This window comes from Symphalangus syndactylus, chromosome 20, assembly GCF_028878055.3.
Source record: "Symphalangus syndactylus isolate Jambi chromosome 20, NHGRI_mSymSyn1-v2.1_pri, whole genome shotgun sequence".
Taxonomy (NCBI): Eukaryota; Metazoa; Chordata; class Mammalia; order Primates; family Hylobatidae; genus Symphalangus; species Symphalangus syndactylus.
Genome location: NC_072442.2, coordinates 19,968,512 through 19,980,988, shown reverse-complemented (window position 1 = coordinate 19,980,988; position 12,477 = coordinate 19,968,512). Strand labels below are relative to the sequence as shown.

Genomic DNA, 12,477 nt, shown 5'->3' with positions numbered 1-12,477 from the left:
ACCTTGTCTCTTTATTTTATTTATTTTTTTTTTTGAGCCGAATCTCGCTCTGTCACCGAGGCTGGAGTGCAGTGGCGCAATCTCAGCTCACGGCAACTTCCGCCTCCTGGGTTCAAGCAATTCTCCTGCCTCAGCCTCCCAAGTAGCTGGGATTACAGGCACCCACTGCCACGCCTGGCTAATTTTTTGTATTTTTAGTAGAGACAGGTTTCACCGTATGTTCACCAGGCTAGTCTTGAACTCCTGACCTCAAGTGATCCACCCGCCTTGGCTTCCCAAAGTGCTGGGATTACAGGTGTGAGCCACCACACCCGGCCAACCTTGTCTCTTAAAAAAAAAGAAAGAAAAAGGCCGGGCGCGGTGGCTCATGCCTGTAATCCCAGCACTTTGGGAAGCAGAAGCAGGAGGATCATCTGAGGTCAGGATTTCAAGACCAGCCTGGCCAACATGGTAAAAACCTGTCTCTACTAAAAATACAAAACCAGCCAGGCGTGGTGGTGGGCGCCTGTAATCCCAGCTACTCGGGAGGCTGAGGCAGAAGAATCTCTTGAACCCAGGAGGTGGAGGTTGCAGTGAGCCGAGATCATGCTACAGCACTCCAACTTGGGCGACAGAGTGAGACTCCGTCTTAAAAAAAAAAAAAAAAGAGGCCAGGCGCAGTGGCTCACGTCTGTAAACTCTCACATCTATAATCCCAGCACTTTGGGAGGCCAAGGCAGCCAGATCACTTGAGGGTCAGGAGATTGAGATCAGCTTGGCCAACAAGGCAAAACCTCATCTCTACTAAAAATACAAAAATTAGCCGGGCTTGGTGGTACATGCCTGTAATCCCAGCTACTCAGGTGGCTGAGGCAGGAGAATTACTTGAATCTGGGAGGTGGAGGTTGCAGTGAGCCAAGATCATGTCACTGCACTCCAGCCTAGGCAACAGAGCGAGACACTGTCTCAAAAAAAAAAAAAAAAAAAGAAAAGAAAAAAAAAAAACTCTACCTCAACTCCATCAACCTACTGATGAGGTCAGGAAAGGATAAAGAACCTGCTCTGCCAGGCACAGTGGCTCACATCTGTAATCTCAACACTTTGGGAGGCCAAGGCAGGTGGATCACCTGAACCTAGGAGCTCAAGACCAGCCTAGGCAACATGGTGAAACCCCATCTCTAAAAAAAATTAGCCAGGCGTGGTGGCACACGCCTGTAGCCCCCGCTACTTACTCGTGAGACTGAGGTAGGAGGATCACCTGAGCCTGGGAGGCTGATGATAGCGATGGGAGCTGTGATAGCAAAAATGCACTGCAGCATGGGTGAAAAAGTGAGACCGTCTCAAAAAAAAAAACAAAAAACAAAACAAAACAAAAAACCTGCCTAAAGTGACCATAGTCAGCAATGTGAGAGCTGAGATTAGAAGATGAGAATCCACGTCTCTGACCTCCCAGCTCAATGTCATATTGCCAATATAAGTTCCCAAAGGAGTCAGAGACCCAACTTAAAAGGGAACTGAAAAACACATACTGTACCATCTTTCTTCCATGCTTCTCACCACCATTCCAGTCCTGCTATCTTTTGGAGCCACAGGAAAAGGCCATGTTTACCCTCCATGACATCACATTCACAGGTCAGGGAGTTGACCTAAACATCTCTAGACTGCCTGAATGACCTGCTTTAATAATATTCACTACTTTAAGATAGCTTTTCTAAGCCTGATAGTTTTATATTTATGCAACTGTCATGGGGCAGGGGAGAGGGAATCCAACATCTTATATTTTCATTTCAAATATTTATCATTTATGGATGTGCTTTTGCCTGAATGCACTCAGTGTACAGCTCTCACATAATGCCAAATCCATGAACTTAATTATACATGGCTAAGCAGTATTTCTTCAGACTGATATACCATAGTTGACCTAACCAATCCTCTATTGCTTAGAAGTTGAGTTGCTCCCAATGAACTTAACTTTGATTGAACCTGCTACTACTGCCAACCTATGCTATCACTTGGGATAACATAAAAATTAGTTCTTTCCAAGCCTGGGAGGCATCTAAACCCTAAAATTCTCTATTTGTGTATATTAGCTCTAACTCTGCCCCAGCCCTTTAAGAAGTTACAGACCTCAGCCCCATCCATTTGTTTACCACAACTGCTTCCCAACATCTTTCACATCGAGATACATGTAGAAAGTATTTAGCACACTAGAGTCAAAGGATGACGCTGCTGATACATGATCCAAAGAACTCAATACCAGGAGGAACCTTCTGACTTCACCATTTATTGAGTGGCGTGTCCTTTCAGCCTACCCAAAAAACCTCCCACTTTGGGTTTGTGGGAATCAGATCCTTTTTCTACTACTGTTAAGTATAGAAGCCTCATGGAATATCTGCTCTTCTCTGTAGCTAAGGAAAGCCCCTTCAACAACCCAACAAACCATTAATGCTGCTAAACTAAATGAGACACATCTCCATTTTTCCACATCTCCCAGTAAAGAGAGAGAATAGGCCAGACCCAAAAATATGTATGGTTAAAAAACAAATAAATAAAATAAGGCCCAAGAACTGGTATACTGTTTTGCCAAACACATTAGTTAATAGGGGCCATATCAGCACTCTGAGTATCATGGCTGGCACATGAGGTTTAGTGTTAAAAACAAAACAGGCCAGGCACAGTGGCTCACGCCTATAATCCTAGCACTTTGGGAGGCAGAGGTGGGCGGCCAGCCTGGTCAACATGGTGAAACCCCATCTCTACTAAAATACAAAACTTAGCTGGGCATGATGGCAGGTGCCTGTAATCCCAGCTACTCGGGAGGCTGAGACAGGAGAATCACTTGAATCCAGGAGACAGTGGATGCAGTGAGCCAAGATTGCGCCACTGCACTCCAGCCTGGGTGGCTGAACAAGACCCCATCTCAAAAAAAAAAAAAAAAAAAAAAAAAACCAGAAACAAAGGCCAGGCATGGTGGCTCATGCCTATAATCCCAGCACTTTGAGAGGCCAAGGTGGGAAAATTGCTTGAGCCCAGGAGTTTAAGACCAGTCTGGGCAACATGGCAAAACCCTATCTCTACAAAAAGTTAGCTTGGTGTGGTGTCACACTCCTGTAGTCCCAGCTACTCAGGTGACTGAGGTGGGAGGATCACTTGAGCCTGGGAAGTTGAGGCTGTGGTGAGCTGTGATTGCACCACTGTGCTCCAACCTGGGCAACAGAGCGAGACCCTGTCTCAGAAAAAAAAAAGGTAAAAACAAAACAAAAAACTAGACTGTCACTCATTCAACACAAACATTAATGAGGCTCTATTACCATTTTACAGATGAGCTAAACATAAATTAAGTAACTTGCCCAAAGTCACATACTAGAAAGCAGCAGAACAAAATGTCAACCTAGAAAAGCCTGATCCTAGATCACTACATCCCTTACAGACAAGTCGAGTAGGCATTATCTTTTACAGATGAGAGGTAACACAAGCACTTAAACTAGTCTTCTGCCTCCAATTCCAACATTTCTTCAATAATGACGCCTCCAGTAAAAAAAACTGCTGAATACAAAAGAAAGTATTCCGCCTGCCAATCCACAGCTTCCTAGCCTCACATTCACACACTCCATCGGAAAACTACATACCACACTCAGCTGAAATTGGGTTATCATTCCTCAGCCCTGATTTGAGGCCCTTTGGAAAAGTCAACTTTATAAAGATCTCCAAGAGTCAACAGACTTGGAGTAGGCCAGTCCCAAAGGAAAATGCTACTATTCTGAGTAAGTGGCTAAGAGTTAAGGGAGTCTTCTACGTGCGACCTCTCTTAAGTTTGGTTCTAATAGTCAGACTGCCTGGTCAAGCACAGATAGGTATGTTCTTAATACATTTTAGGCAGTTAACAGGAGGGGAGCAGCTAGTTAGAAAGGTAGCTTTCTAACTGGTTCTCTGAAGAAGCTAGAGCCAAATCAGCCAATTTTATTCTCCAGCCCCAACCCCCATTCCTTCCACCTATGAAATAAGATGAGCTTTAAGAAAACACATCCCAGGAATAGCTACGTCTGTTACCTGACTGCATGTCCAAGGTGGCCTGCAATTTAGGGGGGCAGTAGATGGCATTTGCTGTGGTTCGAGCAGAGGTTAAGGCAGCTCGGGCTTTCGGCAGGTTGCTCAGGGCATGGTATGTTTTGCTTTCTAAAAGCTGTACTTCCACCAAAAGAGCTTTGTCGTCCATCTTTTTCAACTCCCGCAGCAGCTGAGAACCTGAAAAAGGAAAAGACATATTCTCCTTTACTAGCCATCAGCTTAATACCTAATAACAGCTCACTCTCCCACCCTCATAACACTCAGGATTTAAAAAAAAAAAAAAAAATTCCTGAACTCAAAAAAGGTTACCTCTAGACACCATCCAATAATTAAATTTTCCACTAATGTGCTATCTTCCAAGAAAAAAAAACAAGTTTTCTGCTTCCTAAGGACAATATTAGAGCCAAGAGTCCTATGAGCTTACTCCTAAGATTTAAATACAGTGGGAATCTCTACCTATAAAATGCTAAATCTAGTTACCCAGTTCAGAAAGACACAATCTCGCTCTCTTCTTGTCTAGCAATCACAAGGCTATATAAGAAACACTGGAGCACTAGGTTGATGAAGGAAGTAAAGAGTTCTGGATATACCAATGTTCTCCAAATACACCTTCTTCCCTGACTCCCCCATCTCAAACTAGAATATCAAATTCAAACAGACTTACACCATATACATAAATTGACTCAAAATGGATCAAAGACCTAAATTTAAGAGTGAAATCTATAAAACTTCTAGAAGAAAACAGAAATAAATCCTGTGGCTTTGGATTTGGCAATGGTTTATTAGATGTAACACCAAAAGCATAAGCAACAACAAAAAACAGGTAACAGAACTTCATCAAAATTAAAATGTACTTCAAAGGACATCATCAGAGGAAAAAAACGACCACAGAACAAAGGAAAAAAAATTGCAAATCATGTATCTGGTAAAGGACTTGTATACAGAATAAAAAATAAACCTAAATGCCCATCAACGGCAGACTGAATAAAGAAAATGTGGTACATATACACCACAGAATACTATGCAGCCATAAAAAAGAACGAGATCACATCCTCTGCAGGAACATGAATGGAGCTGGAGGCTATTATCCTTAGCAAACTAAAATAGGAAGAGAAAACCAAATACCGCATGTTCTCACTTGTAAGTGGGAGCTAAATGATGAAAATACCTGAACACAGAGGGGAACACCACACACTAAGGCCTATCGGAGGGTGGGAGGAGGAAGAGGATCAAGAAAAATAACTAATGGGTACTAGGCTTAACACCTGGGCACCAAAAAATCTGAACAACAAACTGCATGACACAAGTTTACCTATGTAACAAACCTGCACATGTACCCCGACATTAAAATAAACTTAAAAAAAAAGAAAAGAACTTCAGAATAAAAAATAAAAACAAGAGCTGGGTGTGGGCATACGCCTATAGTCCTAGCTACTCAGGAGACTGAGGCAGGAGGATTGCTGGGGCCCAGGATTTCCAGGCTGCAGTGAGCTATGATTGCACCACTATACTCCATCCAGGCTGGGTGACAGAGTGAGACCCTGTTTCTAAAAAATAAAAACACAAATAAACCAATTAAAAAATAAGCAAAGGATCTGGAATATTTATCCGAAGACATACGTATAAAGGATGCAGGGCACAGTGGCTCAAGCCTGTAATCCCAGCACTTTGGGAGGCCAAGGCGGGCGTATCACCTGAGGTTAGGAGTTCGACACCAGCTTGGCTACATGGTGAAACCCGTCTCTACTAAAAATATAAAAATTAGCTGGACATGGTGGTGCACGCCTATAATCTCAGCTACTCGGGAGGCTGAGGCAGGAGAATCACTTGAACCCAGGAGGTGGAGGTTGCAGTGAGCCGAGATCGTGCCACCGCACTCCAGCCTGGGAGACAGAGCAAGATTGTCTCAAGAAAAAAAAAAAAAAAAAGGCCGGGGGTGGTGGCTCATGCCTGTAATCCTAGAACTTTGGGAGGCGAAGGCGGGCTGATCACTAGGTCAAGAGTTCGAGACCAGGCTGGCCAACATGGTGAAAACCCGTCTCTACTAAGAATACAAAAATTAGCCAGGCATGGTGGTGCGTGCCCATAATCCCAGGTACTTGGGAGGGTGAGGCAGGAGAATTGCGTGAACCCAGGAGGTGGAGGTTGCAGTGAGCCAAGATCACGCCACTGCACTCCAGCCTGCGTGACAAAGAAAGACTGTCTCAAAAAAAAAAAAAAAAAAAAAAAAAAAAAAAAAAAAAAACAAGACATACAAAGGAGCAAAAAGCACATGAAAATATGCTCAGTATTGGCCGGGCACGGTGGCTCACGCTTGTAATCCCAGCACTTTGGGAGGCCGAGGTGGGCGGATCACGAGGTCAGGAGATCGAGACCACGGTGAAACTCCGTCTCTACTAAAAAAATACAAAAAATTAGTCGGGCGTGGTGGCGGGTGCCTGTAGTCCCAGCTACTCGGAGAGGCTGAGACAGGAGAATGGCGTGAACCCGGGAGGCGGAGCTTGCAGTGAGCCGAGATCGCGCCACTGCACTCCAGTCTGGGCGACAGAGCGAGACTCCGTCTCAAAAAAAAAAAAGAAAATATGCTCAGTATCAGCAGTCATTAGGGAGATGCAAAACAAAAACATAATGAAATACTATTTAGGATGGCTAAAATTAAAAAATAAGTGTTCGTAAGGATATGGAAAAACTGGAACCCTCATACAACATTAAAGAGAACGTAAAATGGTGCAGCCACTTTGGAAAACAGCTTACTTAGCAGCTCCTTAAACAGCTAATCAGTTACCATATGACACAGTAATTCCACTTCTAGGTATATACCCAGAAGAACATGTCCACATAAAACCTGTTCATAGCAGTATTCTTAAGAGCTAAAATGTGGAACAACACAAGCGTCCATCAACTGATGAATGGATAAACACATGTGATATATCCTTACAATGGACTATTATTCAGCAATAAAAATGAAGTACTGACACATGCTACCACATAAACCTTGAAAACAATGCTACCTGAAAGAAGACAATCACAGAGAAACAAATATTGTATCATTTCATTTTTAAGAAATACCCAGACAAATCTACAAAGATACAAATAGCTTAGTAATTGCCCAGGGCTGCTAATGGATAGGAAGTTTCTTTCTGGGGTGATAAAAGTGTTCTGAGGCCAGGCACGGTGGCTCACACCTATAATCCCAGTACTTTGGGAGGCCAAGGCAGGCAGATCATTTGAGGTCAGGAGTTCGAGACCAGCCTGACCAACATGGTGAAACCCCATCTCTACTAAAAGATACAAAAATTAGCCAGGCATGGTGACAGGTGCCTGTAATCCCTGCTATTTGGGAGGCTAAGGCAGGAGAATCGCCTGAACACAGGAGGCGGAGGTTGCAGTGAGCCAATATCGCACCACTGCACTCCAGCCTGGATGACAGAGCGAGACTCCATCTCAAAGAAAAAAAAAAGTTCTGATATTTTTTTCTTTTTTTGGAGACAGAGTCTCACTCTGTTGCCCAGGCTGGAGTACAGTGGCATAATCTTGGCTCACTGCAACCTCCGCCTCCCGGGTTCAAATGATTCTTCTGCCTCAGCCTCACAAGTAGCTAGGATTACAGGTGCACACCACCACGTCCTGCAAATTTTTTGTATTTTTAGTAGAGACAGGGTTTCACCATGTTGCCCAGGCTGGTCTCGAACTCCTGAGCTCAGGCAATCGGCCTGCCTTGGCCTCCCAAAGTGCTAGGATTACAGGCATGAGCCACCACGCCCAGCCGAAAACGTTCTGAAATTAAGTAGTGGTGATGGTTGTACAACTTAGTGAATATACTAAAAACCACTGAATTATATACTTTAAAAGTGAATTTTATGGTAAGTGAACCATATCTTATTAAAGTTATTTTTTAAATGCTACTATTTGAACCACATGAAATTGCCACTTTTGCAGTCCACAAATTGAATATTGGAAACTCTTCAACCTACTAGATCATAAGAGCCATGTTCTTTTGTTCGGAAAAAATAGTCCAGATCTACCCACTCATAAAAAGCAAGCAGTGGCCGGACACGGTGGCTCATGCCTGTAATCCTAGCACTTTGGGAGGCCAAGGCAGGCAGATCACTTGAGGTCAGTAGTTTGAGACCAGCATGGCCAACATAGCAAAACCCCATCTCTACTAAAAATACAAAAACTAGCCAGGCACATGCCTGTAGTCCCAGCTACTCAGGAGGCTAAAGCAGGAGAATCGCTTGAACCTGAGAGGCAGAGGTTGCAGCGAGCTGAGGTCACGCTGCTGCACTCCAGCCTGGGCAACAGAGTGAGACTCTGTCTCAAAAAAAAAAAATAATAATAATAATAATAATAATAGATGATAGATAGATTAAAAAAAAAAAAAAGCAGGTAAGATTTCAAGGTGTTTAAAGGTCACACAGGAAAAAGGCTTCAGTTAGCCACGCCAGCTTCCAAATATATTTGTACCCAATTAATTTCTTGATTTTTAAAATAGATTTTAAGTATACAAGCAGATATAGTAAATAGGACAGCAAGCCAAACATTTGCATTTAAAAACCTAAATCTGAAATTTAACAGAGTACTATATGCAAAATATAGATACACATTTTTTTAAATTTCAGTTATTAAAATGGAATTGATTTTACTGCTCTAAATTCAAGTAAACTTAGAGCTACCCATTTGTCCTCTAAATTTGACAGATTAACTCTAGCTAGTTTTTTAAACTTTCAAATGACATTTTCCCATGACAAATGCAGAACTATAAGCTACCTTAAATCCTTCTTAGAAGTGGGTAGAATATAAATTATTAACAGGTAATTAGTAAGAGTAGCCAGGTGGTTTAGAATACATTCATTTAGCTAGCTGAGATGACTTATTACCAGCTTACTTACCCAAATGCAATGCTTCCTGGTACCTCTTGGTATCAAAGTACAAAGACACCAGTCTTGCCTAGGAAAGAGAAAAGGCATTGACTGAAGGGGGAAAAAAAAAAAAAAGCCACAGAAATAAATCAAAGATTGACAGTCACAGAACTGTTACTGTTAAATATGCAATTTCTGATGATAGCATCAAATTCAGCATAAGAGATAATCTATCTAGCCAATGTATTGTCTCCTATTATAGCCAGCAAATGACTGTTAACTTTACCATGTTGTTGCTTATTACTCTGAGCCAAGTAGCAAATCTGTCTCAAAACTTCAATCAGAGCAATTCTCATAAGTGGGGCTACTATGAATAATTTTTCGGTATCTAGGTAATTACAAAGTTGCTGAAGATACTTTTGATAAGGATGGTACTGCTTACATTCACCCTCTGTCTCATGCTTAGAGACCTGAAATGTGTACTAATGTAAATGTAAAACCTACCTCCAAAGCTTGGCGTAAGAAAGTTCTTTTCTCTGACTTGGCCCATTCGATGCACTCTAAACACAGCTCGACCTGCAATAAGGAGAGACAGTACATGCAACATTATGCCCTCAAATTCTTCCCACAAACCATGCTTTGGAGAACAGCTTAAATTCCCTCCTTACATATTATCCATGTTGCTCTATTTAGTGTCTGATCCACAGTATCTCAATGTGTAATAGTTATATCAAAATGGAGCATCAACTTGGCTTTTTACACATAAAATATCTTTGTGCTTAGATTATGTTTTTTAGGAAAAGAGCTCTATCTTCAAGACTCCTACCTACCGTGGAGAGACCAAGAACTTCCAAACAACATGTATAGCCCTGGAATGTAGGTTTCTATGACAGATTAGGAATTTTTAAAGCACAGATTTCTCCCTGGTTAGAAATAGTAATGGTAATGTATAATACACAGGTAATAAAGGGGAGAAATTCTCATCCTAAGCACTAATGCCTCATTCCTAGCAGTTGCTTTTAAGACTCAAAAGGTCCAACTGGCCTTTTCCCTTTCAGATTCTAAGCAGTGCAACTAATCAATTCATCATCACTCTTAAAGCAAACAGGTACAGTAACTTAGCTTGTATTAAAGGGGAGAAAAGCTGGTCTGAAGGTAGTGAGTAATCTCGATTGTTCACAGTCAGTTACAGATTGAGCTCCCGATCTATTCTTTCCCTGCTTCTCACTACTGCACTTTGACTAGTCTTAAAAAAATTTTTTTAATAAAAAAAAAAGAAATTAGAAATTAGCCTAACAAGTAAAAGCCCTTTTAAGCTTTATTTAAAGGCACTCTGAACCCCTACTCCTATCTGCCACCTAAGTAGTGAGGTAAGGTGCAAAGTAACTGACTTAAAGCAGCACTCAATGCTAGACAGTCTAGCACACCATCAGGTATCCCTGACACGCTAGCTTTGACAAAGTAAATATTAAGTACTGCAGATCTTCTATCACTTTGGTTACTGCAAGTTTTATATTAAGGTTGCTAACTAGAGCATAAGAGCAAAAGAAATGAAATGAGAAACTGAGCTCTCCAGAGAACTAATTGCTAATACAACAGGTTTTTATATAAATCCAAAGTTCTCCTAAGAAATGCTGGCCAGGCACAGTGGCTCATGCCTGTAATCCCAGCAATTTGGGAGGCCAAGGCAGGTGGATCACCTGTGGTCGGGAGTTCAAGACCAGCCTGACCAACATGGAGAAATCCTATCTCTACTTAAAATAGAAAAAATTAGCCAGGCACGGTGGCTCATGCTTGTAATCCCAGCTACTCGGGAGGCTGAGGTAGGAGAATCCCTTGAACCTGGGAGGTGGAGGTTGCAGTGAGCTGAGATTGCACCATTGCACTCCAGCCTGGGGCAACAAGAGTGAAACTCCGTCTCAAAAAAAAAAAAAGAAAAGAAAAGAAAAGAAATGCTATAAGAAGGAAAAACTACAGGGACATAATCCAAATTGACAGGATCTTCTACTTTTAGATCCTAAATTCTAGCTCTGTAAATAAATTAACAGATAACATTACACGGTATTCAGAGGATTCACCAGGAAGAGAACCAAGAAAACCTTTACAACTCCTCACTGGAGCCCCCTGGTGGCTACCTAATCTCCAACTCTAAACTCAACTGACCTCATAAAAATTCTCTAAAAATAAGACAGAACCAAAAACTAAAATAAAAGCAAGTTTTATCACAATTGCAGAGTTTTGAGTTATATTCTGAAAAGCTAAATTCAAAGTAAGATTTCTAATATAAATGGAACTGAAAATATTTCTCTGAATAGTCTTAGCAAAGGAAATATAAGTGTTTGGTTCTATATGACTTGAAAGGGTAAGAAATGCCCCCCCACCCCGTTTTACCCAGGGAGTTTTTCCAAAGGACACAAAAATGAATACCTGGGACTTAGAAATATTCCTCTGTAAGTTATATTTCAATAAATCATTTACCACACTCTTCTACCAAAAAAAAGAATGCCTGGGCTGTTGATTCATTAGTCTAGAATAGAGCTTGGTCACTTAAAGTATATCTCTAATTAAGAAACAATGAATTATACTCCTGCAATTCACCTGCCTCCATTTCCCTGATAGTCCAGATACTAAGTGATTCACCTAAGGTGAACTGACGGGTAACATTAGAGGATTTGCCAGTAAGAGAACCAGCAAAACCTTTGTAACTCCTCATTGGAGCCCCCTGGTGGCTACCTAATCTCCAACTCTAAACTCAACTGACCGCATAAAAATTCTCTAAAAATAAGACAGAACGAAAAACTAAAATAAAAGCAAGCTATATCACAATTGTATAAGAGGAATTCACCTAAGGACTACTAATCGGTTAATATCTGGACTATCACATACATCTGCTGCTGGCACCAGAACTTGTGCCTAACTCCAGCACTCTATCTATCTTAACCCAGCCTTAAGTTAAGGTCATCACAGATGTTTCTCCTACAGCAAGGATTTTTTTTCTTACACGAACTGGATATCTTTTTTCTTTTTTTCTTTTCTTTCTTTTTTTTTTGAGACGGAGTCTCGCTCTTGATGCCCAGGTTGGAGTGCAATGGAGCAATCTCAGGTCACTGCAACCTCCACCTCCTGGGTTCAAGCACTTCTCCTGCCTCAGCCTCCTGAGTAGCTGGGATTGCAGGCGCCTGCCACCATGCTCAGCTAACTTTTGTATTTTTAGTACAGAGGTTTCCTAAAACGTGCTATTGTGGGTCGGGCGCGGTGGCTCATGCCTGTAATCCCAGCACTTTGGGAGGCCAAAGCGGGAGGATCACGAGGTCAGGGGTTCGAGACCAGTCTGGCCAACATAGTGAAACCCCATCTGTACTAAAAATACAAAAAATTAGCTGGGTGTGCTGGTGTGCAACTGTAATCCCAGCTACTCGGGAGGCTGAGGCAGGAGAATCACCGGAACCTGGGAGGCAGAAGTTGCAGTGAGCCGAGATCATGCCATTGCACTCCAGCCCGGGCGACGGTGTAAGACTCCGCCTCAAAAAAAAAAAAAAAAAAAAAAGAGAAAGTGCTATTGTGTTTC

General features: G+C 42.0%; 1 protein-coding gene across 2 annotated transcripts in view; it reads right to left on the bottom strand.

The window, feature by feature from the left end:
• PSMD11 (proteasome 26S subunit, non-ATPase 11) overlaps positions 1-12,477 on the bottom strand; it is a 38,598-nt gene that overhangs the window by 9,308 nt on the left and 16,813 nt on the right. For both annotated transcript variants that reach the window (XM_055258303.2, XM_063628533.1), the window contains exons 4-6: positions 9,414-9,485; positions 8,940-8,997; positions 4,030-4,224 (exon numbers count right to left, since the gene is read on the bottom strand). In XM_055258303.2, the coding sequence (XP_055114278.1) occupies positions 4,030-4,224; positions 8,940-8,997; positions 9,414-9,485 (325 nt within the window). The remainder of the gene's footprint in view (positions 1-4,029; positions 4,225-8,939; positions 8,998-9,413; positions 9,486-12,477) is intronic.